This window comes from Bactrocera latifrons, unplaced genomic scaffold, assembly GCF_001853355.1.
Source record: "Bactrocera latifrons isolate USDA-ARS-PBARC rearing strain unplaced genomic scaffold, ASM185335v1 scaffold_54, whole genome shotgun sequence".
NCBI lineage: Eukaryota > Metazoa > Arthropoda > Insecta > Diptera > Tephritidae > Bactrocera > Bactrocera latifrons.
The window spans coordinates 21,354-38,957 of NW_017537201.1; the positions used below are offsets into that span (position 1 = coordinate 21,354).

Here is a 17,604-nt window from a genome sequence, read left to right on the forward strand (position 1 = left end):
TTAAAGTTGAGACTGTGTACTTACTTAACCTCAAAGCTTAGCTCCTTCACGAGCACATCACCGTTCGGCGTAACGAGCGGCACCTTTTCGAACCGTATGATATTATCCACGAATGTCAGAATACCCTTGTTGGGGCCGAAGCAATTGTCGCCATTCAAAACGTTATTCACCATTGTGCGTTCGTAACGTCCTTTATTCAGATCACCCAGCACTTTGATTAGCTCGGTCATGCGCGCCGTGAAGCCTTGAAATTAAAGAAAAATTGTTAGATTTTCATGTTCATAACACTAAGTTAGTAATATTATAAAAAAAAAAAAAAAAAAAATTTACCTGCCAAGCGCGACATCTCGCGACCAGCCAAAACTAAACGACCGATAGCTTCGGCTAATTTCACCAACATACGGCCGTATGTGTAGTATGCCTGTGGAAAGTGAATTAAATTCAGGTTAAAGTATTTTAATAAGATTTTGAGAAAGTACTAAAATTCTCGAAGCCACGTCTTATGTTAAAATTAGTATTTCTGACAGAAAAATAAGGTTAAGTTTTTATTATGGACATTTCCACGTCTATTTGGTCTAGGTAATTAGTGTGTTCATAAGTACAACAACAACAAAATCAAGTTGTAATCGATTTTCATTCTTAAGGGAGACTCGATATGTATATTTGTATGGTAGCTACATGATATAGTGATCCAAACTGAACATTATATGCTGAGATTGTGGTGTTACCTAGGATAATAATCTATGCTTATCTTAAAATAAAAAAGTTTTCTATGCAAGCACTTGATTTTGATCGTTTAGCTTGTATGGCAGCTATATCATATAGTGGTCCGATCTGAACAATTTCTTCGGAGATTTTACCCCTGCCATTGATAGCGATCTGTGTCAAATTTCGTGAAAATATTTTGGAAAATTAAAAACTTTTCCTTACAAGCATTTGATTCCGATCGTTCAGTTTGTATGACAGCTATATGCTATAGTGGTTCGCTAACGCTGGATAACGGTTGTGCAGTAGCTTTATGGAGAGAAAAGGACTTATGCAAAATTGCAGAATGTTATCTCAAAAATTGAGAGACATGACAGATATAGTATGTACATAGCTAATTCGACTCTGTTCATGAGGCTGATCTTTTATATATATTTTTTTTTTAAGTTCGCTAAAATTTCCTTCTGGCTGTTCTAAACTTCGTGGCATACCTAATATCTATACACTCTTCAGTGTACATAAAAATACAAACCTGCAAACGTTGACCACTGTGTTCGCCCGACAACAAGGGATGATTGTCCGTGAAGAATGGAATTGATACTGCATAAAAACCGACGATAGAGGCGAAATCTGGGAGAATAACAAAAATTTACGAAATGCGTATGAGCGCCATAAATTTAAAACCAAAACAAATGCAGTTATAAAATAACGCATACTTACATTTGCCCACAATATTATCGACAATACCCATGCTAACGCGGAATTCCAAGAATTTGCGTAGATGTGTGCGTAATTTCGAATAACTGGCCAGTAGCGTGAGCTTCTCCCGTGTGTTGCCCTGATAGAAGGCCACCTCCTCGGAGTTCGTGATCAAACGGCTATTAACATAACGGAATTCACCTTCCAGCTTTTGCTCCTCAACCGTTAGACGACCGGTTGGGCGACGCAAGCGTGTGAGCACAATGCCAGCGAAAAGCAAATACAACATAAGTATTGAAGGCGTCTGTGAAAGAGAGAGAAAGAGAAAAAAATTTATATAAATATATCCATCTCTAGTGGTAGTTAAGGAGTATACGCGCTCACCTTGCCACCCAGATTGACCGTTAAGCGATAGACATAGATAAATATGTCCAGCACGGGCTTACTGATATTCGAATACAGATCTGTGGCGCTTTCACAGAACTTATCGATGTCTGTGGTAAGTAATTGATCGGCATTCGCTATTCGGTTATCCAAATTGGACATTTTATAGTAAGTGTAACCGCTGTAAGGAGTGGAGAGGAGGGGTAGTGATTTAATCGCTTGCATTAGCGCAATTGTAAGTGAAATGTAATTACCTCAGATACTGATTGTACAGATGATGTGTCAAATTGGTGCGGAAACGCAATTTTAATTCACCCAAACTCCATTTCAGCACATTTGTGACAACCGATATCTGTCGATTGAGTAAGAAATAAGTGTAATAATATTTTCAATTTTCATTTGTATCACTCACCATTGGCAGAGCGGCCAAATACTTGAGCAGCGCGGATTTGAATTTATCTTTATTCATGTGTATGATCGTGCTCTCCACCACAGTGGCATTCTGTATCATCCAAATATCACTGACAGAGCGACCGATCAGCGAAGCGGCCACCAATAACAACAAACCGCTTTCAACACTCCAGAAGCGGGGCACGAGTATGGCTGAAATATAAAAGGGATTTTATTTAATCGAATTATTAATCTAAAATAATGGTATAGTGTGTTTAAAAAATTAAAATTACATCATGTTTACGCCACAAAATTTTTGTTAATATGAAAATGTTCAAAAAACCAATTATCATCAACAAAACTACAGAGTGTGGCATAAAAATAGTTTAAAGCTTAAGGTTAGAACGACTTAATTATTAGTAAAGGGTGAACTAAATATTTCAATTTTTTTGATCCTGCTGGAGAATGGTTTAGATTTGTTTAAGACAGGTTGACCGCTGTCTCGCTGGATTTTAAAGGGTGATTTATTTCGAGGTTCTACTACCTTTTTTTAAAGAAAAAAACACAGAAACTTCAAATTAAATATGGAATCTTTCAAAAGAACAGGCACTTATTATTTGAAGATTATCCCTTTCATATGCTGGCCACAGCTACGTCTGAGATTATCCATCTGTTGAGCGCAATTTTCAATGACTCATTTGAACATATCGAATGATGGCGTGATGTTTTGCTTCACGACCAGTATCGAAGCGGGATTGTCCACATGGATTTTACACATACCCCCAGGAAAAAGTCTAACTACCGTTATATCACAAGATCTTGATGGCCAATCAATCGGTCCCAAACGAATTGTTCTCTCAAAAAATCCATTGTACGATGAAGCGATGTGTTGGAACTGGCGCCGTCTTGTTGAAATCAAAAGTCGCCGAGAACAGGAGCTTCAATTTTAGGCACCAAACAGTCGGTTAACATGGCGCGATAAGGGTTGCCATTAACGGTTACGTTCTCACCGGCATCAGTTTTGACGAGTTGTGGACCGATGATTCCATCGGCCTACAAACCACAACAAACCGTTTTGTTTGGATAAATTGACAGCTCTTTAATCACTTCAGGTTGCTCTTCGTCTCAAATGCGCTAATTTTGCTTGTTCACATACCCATTCACCCAGAAATGGGCCTAATCGCTGAAAAAATTTGGCTCAAAAACGTCAAATCTTTTCGCAAGTTTTAAAGAGCGGCTTCAGTTCGGGCACAAGCTGTATTTTGTACTTTTTTTTTTAAATACGCCAAGTCCTTCAATACGTCAGTCCGAGTTGTTGCGAACTGCGACGAATCGACTCTATACGGTCTTCGTGTGCACTCTAAGCTACGGCTGCTTAATGGACGTGATGTATTTGGATCTAAAGATGGGTGATGATGTAGCGAATAGTACGCCCAGTAGGCCGATTATGTTGACCATAAGTGGAATGAAGCGCGCGAAACACATTATTTACAGAAAGTGAATTGTCGTAATAAAGTTGAACGACTTGTAAACGTTCTTTAGGTGGAATTCTTTCCATTAAATATCAGACAAAAGTAACATGACAGCTTGACACGACTCGAACGTGATCTGTCAAAAAAAGGCTATTGAAAAAATGTACCTCTACTTGGATCACCCGTTATTGGTTGAACTGAGTCCGAGGGGTTATTACCCTATCACAACCCATACTATATACACCACAGTTTATAAACCAAAAAAATTTTAATTTTTCGTCGAAAGTCACTCTCTACATCTTAATATTCGTTCGAAACTTATATCAGCACCTCTGCAATATACTATTTGATCAATAAGATTTTTCCGTTTCAATAAGATTTTTCCAGTGCTAATGACGATAAAATCGAAAAAACTAAAGAAACGGCGCTTAAAAATCATTTTGTTGGCATCGGAGAGATTAACATGTCTTTGGGATCGACTCCTCACATGTTGGTTTATGTTTTGGGTATGAAGCGTTTTAATGCTAGACCCGTATCATAAGAGCTGAATATTTTGCAAAAGCGACGGCGAGTAGAGGTGATGCTTGACAAAGTAGCTGAAGACTGTAAATTCATCAAACGCATTATTACTGCTGAGAAGTGACGTTGGTTTATGAAATTGCACAACAAAAAAAAAACCGAGGTATATAACAAGTTATGAAAAATTTGGCACAGAAGAAAATTTTATCAGTCCGAATCAATTTTGATCAGATGTTAAGTTCTCCCAGAGACGCCGAGAACTATTCGAGCATTGAGCCAATCCGTTTCATATATAATATTTAGCACACAACTGCACAGTTTAGCACACTTCAAAACTTACAAAAACCCACATTGGAAAGTACGGCACAAGTAAGACTCAAGGCCGCAGCCGCTGAAGATACTTTTCGACGCTAATAACGGACGCATTCAAAGACGAAACCGGCCTCAGCAACAATGCTTTTCAATTGAACATTCACTTTGGAAAACTTTTCAAAATAAATGAGTTAAGTTCTCAAATTTAATTTGTTGTAAAAAATTTTTTTGTTTAAGAGAAAAAATTAAAAAAAAATTTACTTATTTCTAATAAAAACTTTGTAATTTTACTTTTAGGAAAGCAATCAAAATTACAGTGAGTACCCTTAAAAATACCCGAAATTATGTCATAAAACCGCTGGTTATCCTCTTCATCATTCGCAGAGAATAAACAGTCGAAATGACAGTCACAGCAGCCATTGTCATCGCGGCGCTCTTTCAAATTGTACTGCGCACCTCCTTCTTCTTCGAACAGGAGAAGGGCCTCTGCTCGCCGGCGCCCTCACTAGCCAGTTGGATATTCCTCATTGCGCTATTGGATCTCATCTCGGATCTATGCCTCTATCCGGTACGTTACATGCATTTGCCGTACTTCTGTCAGGTGATCGTCGAGACCATTGTCACTATTTTGTTAACGGAATTCGGCGCCATAATCGTCTGGTGCACGCTGGAGAAACTCTTTTGGCGGCTTATCAAATCATTCCTCTTGATCATGGGCATGTCCACCAAAACTTATGTCAACTATGAATCACTCATACTGGGTCTGACCACCACCTCGATCAGTTTGGGCATATTGGCGTTTGTCGGTCAGGCGACCGATCACTTTCACTTGATACGTAAGAAATATCAACGTATTGAGCGCAAGGTTACTTTGAACATGGAAATGTTCTGGGATTATGTGAACGGCTGCAATGGCTCACATAGACGTTGCAAACCCATGTACGATTGCTCATTGGAAGATTTCGTGGAGAACTGTTGTCCGAAGCGGCGACGAAAACGCCGAAGATGTTGAAAATTTATACAAGCCTTTCTGATTTGGAATACTTCGGCTGTCTGTCTATGCGTTCCAGCAAAGTGTTTTGTGGCATCGTGTGCGAGCTTTGTATGTGTTTGTGTATAATATTTGTCCCTGATGTGTCCCTGAATGTACTCGTATGTAACAGTTAGCATGTGCTTGACCCGAAAGGTTAATAATAAAATGCAGTGTAATTTTCATTGTCTCTTTTATTATTGTTGTTGTTTTTGTTGCGGAATAATGCACAGTTGGCGAAACAAATACAGGAAAAGCCACACAATTCGGAGTGTCTGTGTAATTATCCTATTAAGCCATACATATATATATAGCTATGTAGAATGGAACTTTTAGCTTCGACTACACTTTGGAAGCTTGAGTTCAATATAATTATATCCCTGAATCTCTTTACGACACAAAGCTCGGAATAAAAATAAAGGTATATAAAAAGTTCAATTCCGTTAACTTGAAAGTCAATATTGTTTTGACCCACAGGCACCATCTGACCCCACTTCTTCGAATTTTGCAGACCACGAGAGTTCGTCGACATCCACTTCCTATAGACGCTCGAACGAATTAATCGAAGTCGTAATGTTTTTCAGAAACCTACAAAAAATCGCATTATGGGCCCGATTTGGTACTAAGGGATTATAAAGGATGATCCGCGTGATGCATTTTCAATACCCTTTTTTTTGACAGATCACGCGTGAGTGTGAAGGTTGGAGGCGTATGTAGAAGTTCACACAAGTGAGGATAGTTCTCTGAGCGCCATTCACTTGGGAGTGGCCAGAAACGATTCTTTTACATATGACTCAGGCAGCTCACGAATTCCGGTCTGAGACCAGGTAGCCAAAAAACATCCGTTTGAAGGCGAGCTAAAGTGAGAAGGCGAAACATTCCTCGACAGGGTTGTGCGCTGGGCTTGAGACCCGCCACGTAAAAAGACACCTTCCATGAAAAGAACAAAACAGCCTCAGATGAGAGGACCCCCCTTTTCTGATGACGACCAATGCTATCGTACTAAAGATTAAGACTTAAGGGCATGCATCTGGAACGTCCGGTCCCTTAATTGGGAAGGTACCGCTGCCCAGCTGGTTGGTGTCCTCTAGAAAATAAAGGCTGACATCACCGTCGTCCAAGAAATGCGATGGACGGGACAAGGACTGAGACGAGTAGGTCCTTGTGGCATTTACTACAGTGGCCATACAAAGGAGCGCAAATTTGGTGTGGGATTCGTGGTGGGATACAGACTCCGTCGCCGAGTACTATCATTCACACCGGTGAGTGAACGTCTAGCCATAATCCGCATCAAATTGAAGTTTTTCAACATGTCACTGATTTGCGACCACTTCCTGATAGTAGAGAAGGACAAAGTGTCCAAAGATGTCTTCTATGTGAGCTAGGAGCGCCCCTATGAGAGCTTCCCCAGCCACGATGTCAAAATCGTGCAGGGCGGGCAAAGAAAGTATCTTCATCCCATACCCAAATGGGTTGAGGTTGATCAAATTCGGCAGGGCTCGAAATATGGTTATTTGTAGTTCTAGATGATAGCATAGCTATGTACCTAGCTATCTCCGGAAGAAAACTCACTAACTTTGGCAAGTTGGTCGTTAGGGGTAATGCTCGAAATCAAAACCGGAGCATACTCTCGTAGCATCACCATAGCGTATGACCACTGCATACTAAAATTATGGAGAGAACACTTCTCCAACCTGGTGAAAGCATAACGCCAGAAAAAGGCGAACCCGATTCCCCAATCGATGACGATGGAGCAGTCGTTCCATTGCCCGACCATGAAGAAGAATAGAATTTACGAATAGAAATGACCCGCCTGAAGAGAAACAAAGCGGTGTGGGCCGATGGATTAGCGGCCGAGCTATTTAAACACGACGGCAAGGAACTGATAAAGACCATGCATCAGCTTCTTTGAGGACATGGTGGGACGAAAGCATGCCCAACGATTGGAATTAAAGTGTGTTCTGCTCAATCCACAAAAAGGGAGACCCCCTAATCTGCGTCAACTAACGTGGGATAAGCTTGAAATAGTAAAGCTCACCGTTAACAAACTGATTGAATCTTATCGGTATGCCTTTAAGTTTGGACAATCTACAACTCACCAGATATTCACTACGTGCTAAATCTTGGAAAAAAGCCGTGAAAAGAGAATCGACACACACAGCATCTTCGCCGATTCTGAGGCTGCTTTTGACAGCACGAAAAGGAGCTGCATTTATGACGCCATGTCTAAATTTGGTATCCCCGCAAAACGAATGCGGCTGTGTAAACTGACATTGAGCCATACCAAAAGGTCCGCCAGGATCGGGAAGTTACTCGCTCAGCTGTTCGAAATCAAACGAGGTTTCAGACAACGCGACGTTCCATCGAGCGACTTCAATCTAGTCTTGGAGAAAATAAATCGAGATGCAGAACTATATAGAGAAAGTATCATATATACTGACATCATTGGCAACGCTATTGTAAACTCAGCTATAACAGCGTAAGCACGAGTTGCTGATCTGGTTAAGATAATGAAAACAAAACCAGATTCTTGTCAAGTATGTATGTTGGGTAATTATTTTGTTAGTGAAATCGAGTAAAAATGCATTGATCATGAATTTACAGTTGGAAGTTCAAGAATGCGAGACTAATCAGAAGCGAGGAGCTAGATTTCAAGAGCGTTTCTTCAAATAGAACTTACCAATACTTACGTACTCTATAATAATAATTGCGTAGCGGTAATCAAATATAATAACAACCGACCGATAGGTGGTCCAAAACACACGATATGCTGCCTAAAGCCGACTTTGCGCTCGCTCTTCACTTTTAATTCACAGTGATTCATAGCGTAAACGTGCTAAATGGCAATAGTATGTTGTTGCACAATAACACATAATACTTATATTCTGCTACTACATTGTCATATTGCGCAAGCGACTGTTGAACGGCCGCGACAACTCGCCTGATGTTACAAAACAAAGCAAACGAAGCTACAAGCACAACACTACTCACTGCCGAGAAGTGTTAATTTGTCTACGTAACAACTGTGATTGTTATTACTATTATAATATTTATATACAAGCATAAATAAATACAGTGACAGCCACGTAAGTAGGAACAGTAACCGGAAGAACATTGAATTTCGTAAACACAGACTAAATTCATACACTTTTCGGTGTATATTAAACAGGAGAATTCCAATGTTACTTGCTCTCGGGGCATAAATGTTTAGCCGGCAATGAGCTGGCCGACAAACTAGGTCGCTCTGTAGCAGCGTCCAACCCCAGACCATAAAGGAGTGAGTGAAGAGAAAACGGCACTGGGAGCAGGCAGCCGGAAGGCGCAATGCTAAGCTACTACTGGGAGGTTACAGCCTTGCAAGGTTTAGAGGTTTGATCAACCTCTGGGACAAACTCTGTCTCCTTGTCGCGCTCTGAGTGGCTTCAGGAGCCTGTTTCGAAGGCGATAATAAAGATTTCTATCAAAATATATGAAACTGTAGTTTTTTCTCGTCGAGGCTAAATTTGATGGTGTGTGATCTAAGCACATATATTTGTGTAATAAGATTGATCTAACAATGAAAGTTGGATTTAGTTATAAGAATAAAATTCTTTCTTATTCCTTCTTTTTTTAAGTGATTCCTAGAGAGCAGCGGATACCTAACCGATATGGACGTGAATTGTGTTCTTACAAGGACTGTGACACCACAAAAGACTGCTTTAAAAATATATGGGAATCAACTGAAATTTATATTGGAAAAAAGTTGGGAGAGTACGTTAAGTTACAACCACAAAAACTCTCTGTGGCTCTCTTTTTTTTTTTAACTCAATTCTACTAGTGTAAAGCTACCTGCGCCTACAAACCAGTATTTATCATTCTTTTCTTATTGTTTAAGGCAAATGTACTAATTTTATGCACAACGTTGTCTATACTCATACATTTATTTGTCGGCAAGTAAGCCCGCGTTTGTTAGGAAGACAGCGCTTAAATGTTTGTATGAAGTGTATAATATTTCTCAAAATCTTTTTGAGCTTTAGCGCTGTTCTAATGAATCACAATTGACAAGTGCATGAGTACATGGAACGATCGTAAAAACATCAGTGTAATTTATTTTGTCGTGAAGCCGACAGTGTTAAAATTGAGTTAACCTAGGTCATAGTAGGGAAGTCACAGCACAAAACTAAATAATGTCAGATCAAGGCATAATTTTGGTGACTGGACTACTATGAGTAAAAAGTAGTTACGACTTTATTCATAGTTTTAAAATTCTTAATTTATTCTTCAAAATCTATGACTACCCCCTCAAAATAATCCCTCTTGGCCGCAATACACTTATGCTTGTACTTGAATAATAATAATCCTCAACATAACCTTGATTTTTAACCTGCTTTGACGAGGTTATTTCGGCTTCGGCTCAACTCTGCTGTCTGTTTCTGGATCATAAGCATATATCCAAGACTCATGGCCAGTAAGAATACGTTTCATGACATCCTGGTAGTCGGAACGCATTATTTCACAGACGTTTATATGAAGCTGTTTTTCGAAAAAATTTTTGTTGATTTTGGAACCAATCGTTCTTTCACTTTCTTTAGGCCCAAATAATCTTTCAAACGGTTTCTTTCCGACCCTTCCGGCATTACAACGATGCCCGCCAGATGTCTGACTGTTAATCGTCCGTTCTCAAGCACCGATTTCTTCACTTTATTGACGTATTGATCATCAGTTGATGTTAGAGGCCATCCTGGCGTCGTCAACGTTCGAGAACGAGCCTTTTTGAAAAATTTGTGTCTATCAAAAACACTGGCCCGGGACAAACTGTTAGAAAAAAAAAATTTACGACGAATGGATTTTTGCACGAAATTTAAATTAACAAATCTTACTATTTTTTGCCCACATAATGTGGTCTCACGACAGATGCCAGCTTTCCTAGAGCGAGCTTTCTACAAAAATCGTTGACCATTGTTTTATGCCGCTACAAGAAATGCCGTAAAGAAAACAACAAATTGGAGAGACTAGATTTATTGCGAGCAATTTGATAGCACCAATGCATACCAAAGAGATTAACGGAAGGTTAATAATAATTTTAATCGCTTAAGTTTACAACAACAATTAAATTTATGACTGCTTTAAATTGGAAAATAATTTAATTGCATGAAGGCAAAGTATCAATGGCTTTATTCTAATAATATTATTGAACAGGATTGCCATTAAAAAAAAAAATAAAAATATAAAAATAGTGATTTCAAAACTTCAAACTAAAATATTTTCAATTTGCTTCTTTTTCATAAAAACAACAAAATATTTACATCTCTGGAAAAATAAGGCCTAGGTATCAATGGTCTTATTATAGTAATATAATGGTAACAGGGTTACCGTTTTTTTTTTAATTTCAATTTGATTTTTACACAAAAAAAAAATAATAATCAAATCTCTGAAGAAATGTGGTCATAATTCGCAATAACTAATATAGCAATCCACTTGCGATCTACGATCAGCCAGCTAATCTAACCTACATTTAATAACAGGCATTTAAAACCAGCGCCAGACGTAGCAAACTGTTACGTTTATTTATATAAATTAGATATTTGATAACAACAATAAAAATTAATGCAACATATCAACATTTTATATTGCTCAGTCAGACAGAATAGTTACGGATATCAGAGCGATTAACGGTACAACGTCAGCGCTATTAATTGTTATATTGATATTATATGTATAACTTCTATGTTTTTTTAAGACTCGTTTATTTTATTTGCATACGAAATTTGTGAACTTGATGTGTTAGGTTAGGATAGATGGCTTATCGATGATCGCACGTGGACGTGGTGTATGTGGTCCTTTGTGAAGCCATATAAACTATAAATTGCTATATATATACATATAGTACATTGACCGGTTAATATTCAGAAATGTTTCTTATACTTACGCAACAGCTGTCTCAACTGTTTGAAGAATACCGCATTGACATGAGCTTTGCTGCCCTTTTTGTCCTTCTTCTCCGCAATTGTGTACTGTATTTTATCTTCATAGCCCGGTTTTCTGCAAGCGAAAGGAAATTTATTAAATTATTAATGATAATCGAGTTTGAGAAGGGGAAAGCCACTAAAATTCTGCAGTTAAATTAAATATCGCTTAAATAAAGTTAGATTAGGTTTGGTCATATTTAATACAACAGCCACTAAGGATCACACTTGGACGGCTAAAAGAGATGATCCATCGTAAAACGCCAACGTAATGGATTGTGAAGAACTGTAGACAGTATTAGAGGGAGGGTTCTAAAGCTATAATTTACATTAGGGATTCACCAAATATTGACTGGAAGATCATCGTAAGGGAGAATTCGTATGAAGAGCAGTCTATATTTGCAAAATAACATTCATTCCAAAACTTGTTCTTGAAACTGTTAGTATTTTTATTTTATTTTATTATTAATACTTCTGAGAATATAATAATAATCTTCAAAAATTCTGTCAATATTGGAACATATCTTGAAAATTCACCAAAACCCATATTGCACTCCCCCAAAACGAAGGTTACATATTTTTACTTAGTTATACTTTGATATTGGGAGCAAGCACGCGTTTTATTTCTGGACTTTGTAGTACAATCTAAACTAAAGCAAATAGTAATTAAAATTGGTGCTGTTCAATAGACTCAAGTTCAAGCTGCTATTTAATGAAACAAAAAAAAAAAAAAACAAAACAAAAAAAAAAAAAAAAAAAAAAAACACAACGCGAAATGGATTGCTTATCAGGTCTGTGCGCGACTGCAGTTCAAAGGTTTATTTACGATTAATGAATGGATCTATTAATTAAGTGGTACAAATCGCATTAAGGGTGAAAGCTTTAGTAATTTAATTGGTATAAGTAAATCAACAAGTAATCTACTAACAAAGAATTTGATAAGCAGAAGAATTTAAAGATTGAAAATTTAGTTTAGAACTTGATTTATTGACTTGATGACGGGGGTGTTTGAAACCAGATAATTAAAGAATTTTTATTTCTTTCACACTTTGAGAAGGAAAAGAGTAAAGGTGAAAGTCAACGCAGGTTGACTTCCGAACGAAACTTATTAACTAAAATGAAGAAAAGATTACATCAGATTAGGATAGGTTAACCAGATGGAGTTCAGTTACTAGGTACATGAGGAGATGATTAGGATGCCTGCAATTGACGTGAATTTCAACAGACTCTGAGGCCTCACTACCGATACCTCATCCAGTGTATCATACTGTGGGGTTCTCAGATAGTTACAGTGTGCTCTTGTCAATGTGGAACATGTGCACAAGAGATGCTCTCTTGTTTCTCTAGTGTCTTGCTCTAAAGATTTCCTGCATTCTTCTCGATTTCTCTGCCACATTCTGCGAGCGCCAATGCGTCACCAATGACCAGTTAGTAATCCGATCATGCTCCTACAGTCCTTCCAACTAGTGCCAATAGGAATTTTGAGTACTTGCAACCCATTGTTTTGCACTTGACTTGTGTAGTTTTGCAGCCATGTAGTTCGTTTCATCGGGTTTTGATGTTCTTTACCTTCCTTCTATCCATTCTTGGTAATCTCGTCCACTATTTCATTGTCCTTGACGTCTCTGTGGCCTGGTACCCAGTAGAAGTGAAGTTACTTGCTCCTGGTAACACTTTCCACTACAGCCCTGATTTCCAAGACACGCTTGGCCGATATGCGATACGAAGTTACAACCTTGATTGCTGCTTGGCTGCTAAATGTTGACTCTGCAATTGCTTGCTGTTGCATTAGAGGTCAACTGCGCATTAGATTACATTAATTCCGAGTACCAAATATAAGTATCCTGGCGTTTAAGTTATACCGAGCTTAGCGAAAAATAATGGGCGGTGCCATTCCGATAGTTCGATTATTGAACTGATAACTACAAGTAGGTAGGTAAGTAACAGCACTGCATCTTCGGGCTCAATTAGCGCGGGTAGCCCTGATACACTATCGTATCTTGATGTTACATTCCATTGTTGTGTTCAAACCATTTGATGCCCTCAATGAAACTACTTATCTCCGTTGTGCATTTTGTAGATAGACATTAAAGATGGATTCCAAATATTCGATGTCTTTGCTACCTTCAAGTTTGCACGTGCTATTGTAGAGCATACCCATTTTTAACGTCCTCCAAATGGCCAGTGCCCCGTTATGATAGCTGTAAGTCTGCATACATATATTTCATCAATCCTAGCGGAAATGGTATTGTCTGCCTCGAATTCGTTTAGAGAGACTGCTGACTTAGCCAACTCGTATACTCTTTTATCCTAAATATTCCCATAACCAGGAGCTAAAAGTGAGGACGAAGATTGTGGAGAGTCGATTATGGAGCGAATTGACGCATTTTACGTGTAGATCTTAAATTGAAAGCGTACAAAATACAGCTTGTGCAAAGAACTGAAGCCGCTTAACCTTTCCAAGCGACGTCGCTTCGCACTATCAGTTCTTGAAAAGTTAAAAGAAGATTCGACGTTTTTGAGCCAAATTTTGTTCAGCGATGAGGTCCATTCCTGGCTCAATGGCCATGTAAACAAGTAAAATTGCCGCAGTTGGGACGAAGTGCAACCTGAAGCGATTCTGTTTCCTGAAATTAGAGCTCAGCGAAATTTGGTTTCAACAAGAAGCGCCACTTTCCACATATCGCATTAATCAATGGATTTATTGACAGAACACTTAGTGATAATTTCACGTTTTGAATCGGACGATTGGCCACCAAGATCGTGTGATATTACACCGTTTGATTTTTTCCTGTGGAGATATTTAAAGTCTAAGGTCTATATGGACAATGCCGCTCCGATTCAGGCCTTGGAGCAAAACATCACAAGTGTCATTCGACAGTTACCAGTCGGAATGCTTGAACGAGTCATAGAAAATTGAACTCAATGGATGGCCCATCTAAGACATAGCCGCCAAAGAATGATCTTTTGAAAATTAAATTTGCAGTTTCTGCGTTTTTCTTTATGGAGGGTACCTCGAAATGGATCACCTTTTAGCTAGAGAGAAGTTTAGCGACAATGAAGTGCTAAATACCGAGGTTGAGACTTATTTTGAAGCAAAAGACAATTTACGCCACAAAAATTGCATTGAACATTTTTGAATAACGCCTTCAATGGCGCCTACGTTGAACACAAAAATCGAATTTTGTCAATAAAAAATATATATTTTTTTCATAACTTGTTCCATATGACAGTATTGGACATAATCATATTGGAAAAAATATAGTAATTAATAATGCACCGTTACTTGATTATGTAAATGCATTCATTTCAAAACATTAATTATGGATATAAGAGCTATTATCAGCTCACGTTGCCTTCTAACACTGACGTGTATATTTGCAGATGTTTTTTTGCTTCTCTTCTTCAAGTTTTATTCCGCTGCTTTCATTTCTTTTTCTTCTTCCGATTAATTTAGTTATGAACTTTAAACGGCAATCGGCCATGGAGGGACAATGGCGGAGCAAATGAGGTGATTCGTATAGCGAGCGAGCAAACAGACGTACATACAAGCCATGTGTCACTTGTAGTAGTTGTTAATATTGTTGTTGTTGCTGTTCTAGCAGCGTGGACATTGCTTGTGTTTGATTTCATAGATTGCCCGCAATTTGCACTCACACATACACACACACACGTATGGGAGCAGCAGTAGCAGCGTCTTTAAAAAACGAAAAATAAATGGTTTATACACCCATATTCATATACGTATGTATGTATGTATGTATATAATTGTTTGTGCATGTATGAAAATATTTGCTATCGCAAGGAAGTACATCAAATATTGTTAGTGCACTGCGTAGCGTTCACACCTGCGGCTGAATGAGAGGTTAAGTTTCTGAGTTGTTTGTAAAGCAAACTAGTTGTTAAGTAACCAGTTTATATTCAGTTATAATTTTGGTTAAAAATTTATGAAACACATATAAAGTGATAATAATATTAATATCTAATAATCTCAGTAGAAAAAGTTACAAAATAAAAGTCTATATATAATAAAAATCTATATATTATCCATATAACCGTATGGAATTTTTTCATTTCTTCCGTAAATGTAGAGCTTTAGATTATAATACTACTTTTTTCGCAAAATATTGTAAACCATCAAAATCTAAAGAAAAACATATCAACTGATCAAATTAAAACCCGACTGGTCCATAGAAGTGTCGCAGTGTGCTTCATCGGGACGAGTCGAGTGAGAACGCGTTTCGTACCCAACATATTCACCGAAATCATTCAAATGGACACGCGAGAGATGTCGAGCTCTTTTGTCATATCTCTAACACTTATCTGACGATTTTCAAGCATCATACACTTCACTTTTTTAATATTTCCAACGGTTGAAGTGGTCGAAGCTTGTCCTTGAAAAGCGAGTTTACTTTTGTGTTTGGAGTGTTTTGGGGAGTTTACTTTACCACGAGCATTCAGTGAGGGTTGTGAACTCATCGAAAATATGCCACATGTGAGTATTGACATCAGAAAGATAGCAGAGGATCTCAATATCTCGTATGAATCGACTGAACAATTTTTGGTTAGTGTTGTCAATGCTAGACTACGACGAAAAAATACTGAATTTTTGGAAAAACAACATGGAGTAGAGGCCACAAAAGAGATTCTTGGCAAAGTAGCTGGTGACACGCAGTCCACGTGTGAACTGTGATCAGCCATCTAACTTAACCTAACCTAGCTGTGGACCTTATGTTCATCAAACGCATTATTACTGGTGACGAGACGTGGGTTTATGAATGTGATATCGAAATTGTTCAACAATTTATTGAGTGGCGCTCCAAAAAAGTAGCTGAACCGAACCGAAAAATGCTGAAGACGCTGACAGCTATTCCCGCCGAGACTTACCTACAATAAGTGTATGAAAAAATGGTAGTTGGCAAGCTTATATTAGCTCAGAAACCGACTTATCTTTATTTCTTTTAAAATTCATGAAAATTTAGTTTTCTTTTTGTCAGTCCGGTTCAATTTAGATCAGAGGGAATAATCAAAGATGAACATATTAAGGATTAAATACTATTTTTGGCTCAAAATGGGTCAAGTTTCACCAAGAAACCCAAGTTTGAGGTTCCTTATATCTTTGTATGTTATCGTAGATATATCTGAAGCGCTTATGTACTTTCTTTAATTCCATAGACAGCGTGTATAATATATGGATTGAAAACATAATAGTGTGATTAAATTGAAAGGTGAATTTTGTCCATTTCATTTCCTTCAAAGTAATCCCCTCCAGCTGCAATCCACGTATGCCAACGAATTTTCAAGTCATCATAGCATTTGGTGATTTAACTTTGTGGTTCTTCCTTCCAGTCAATTTACCGTTCAAGAAATCTGCTACAGAAAATTAGTTTTCGACCGTTTTTGTTTGTTGGGGGCGCGAATACTAGTCAGAATCGAAGCAAACTTCTTTATCGAAGTGACCACCTCAAGATAAGCGTGGAAAAATATCTATTTAGACTACATTCATGCGACATCAAATTTGTGGATTCTCATAAAATCCAGCATACCAAAAATAATCGATTAGAAATCAAAATTAATAAAAAAATAAATAAATTTTAATTTCAAAAATTTTCGGTTTCTCTTTCAACAAATATTAAAAGCCGTCAAAACCAATTGCTAAACGAAAATTACTAGTTGTTCGTAACTAACTAGTAGCAACGCCTATGTGGTACATACTCGCACACACACACCCTTTCGCTTAACAACTCAACAAAGTGTTCGCGCCACCTAACGATGATATGCAAACTTTTACTAATTTATTATTGTATGTTTATTAAGAATTTTATTATCTGGCGTGTTGTTGTAGTGAGAAATACACTCGTGCGTATGTATGTTTATATGCATAAAAATTAGTTGGTAATTTCTGTACAGGTTCTCGGCTATCTGAATTTTTGCCATCTAAGAATAAATATTGGCGAAATACCTAGCATTAGAACGAACGCTGGTTAAGCAATTTATTTCTGGGCTTTGGTGCATTGAAAAGCATTTTAGGAGAAGAAGAAAAACAACTGATTTATTAATAAATAGTAGCGGCAAATTTTTTCAATAATAAACTATTTTTGATGAACAAAATATTTTGAAATGAAAAAAATACTTAAAAAAAAATTTC

General features: G+C 37.8%; 2 protein-coding genes across 2 annotated transcripts in view; one reads left to right on the forward strand and one right to left on the reverse strand.

The window, feature by feature from the left end:
* LOC108974252 (ATP-binding cassette sub-family D member 3) overlaps positions 1 to 17,604 on the reverse strand; it is a gene marked incomplete in the record, with an annotated part of 30,325 nt that overhangs the window by 1,038 nt on the left and 11,683 nt on the right. Inside the window, 8 exon segments of the mRNA XM_018941969.1 lie at positions 25 to 244; positions 331 to 421; positions 1,238 to 1,335; positions 1,426 to 1,708; positions 1,789 to 1,969; positions 2,043 to 2,140; positions 2,201 to 2,391; positions 11,420 to 11,532. Coding sequence (XP_018797514.1) covers positions 25 to 244; positions 331 to 421; positions 1,238 to 1,335; positions 1,426 to 1,708; positions 1,789 to 1,969; positions 2,043 to 2,140; positions 2,201 to 2,391; positions 11,420 to 11,532 — 1,275 coding nt within the window.
* On the forward strand, positions 4,702 to 5,698 carry LOC108974253. The gene is made up of 2 exons (XM_018941971.1): positions 4,702 to 4,797; positions 4,866 to 5,698. The coding sequence occupies exon 2, from the start codon at positions 4,882 to 4,884 to the stop codon at positions 5,491 to 5,493; it is 612 nt and encodes a 203-aa protein (XP_018797516.1). The 5' UTR covers positions 4,702 to 4,797; positions 4,866 to 4,881; the 3' UTR covers positions 5,494 to 5,698.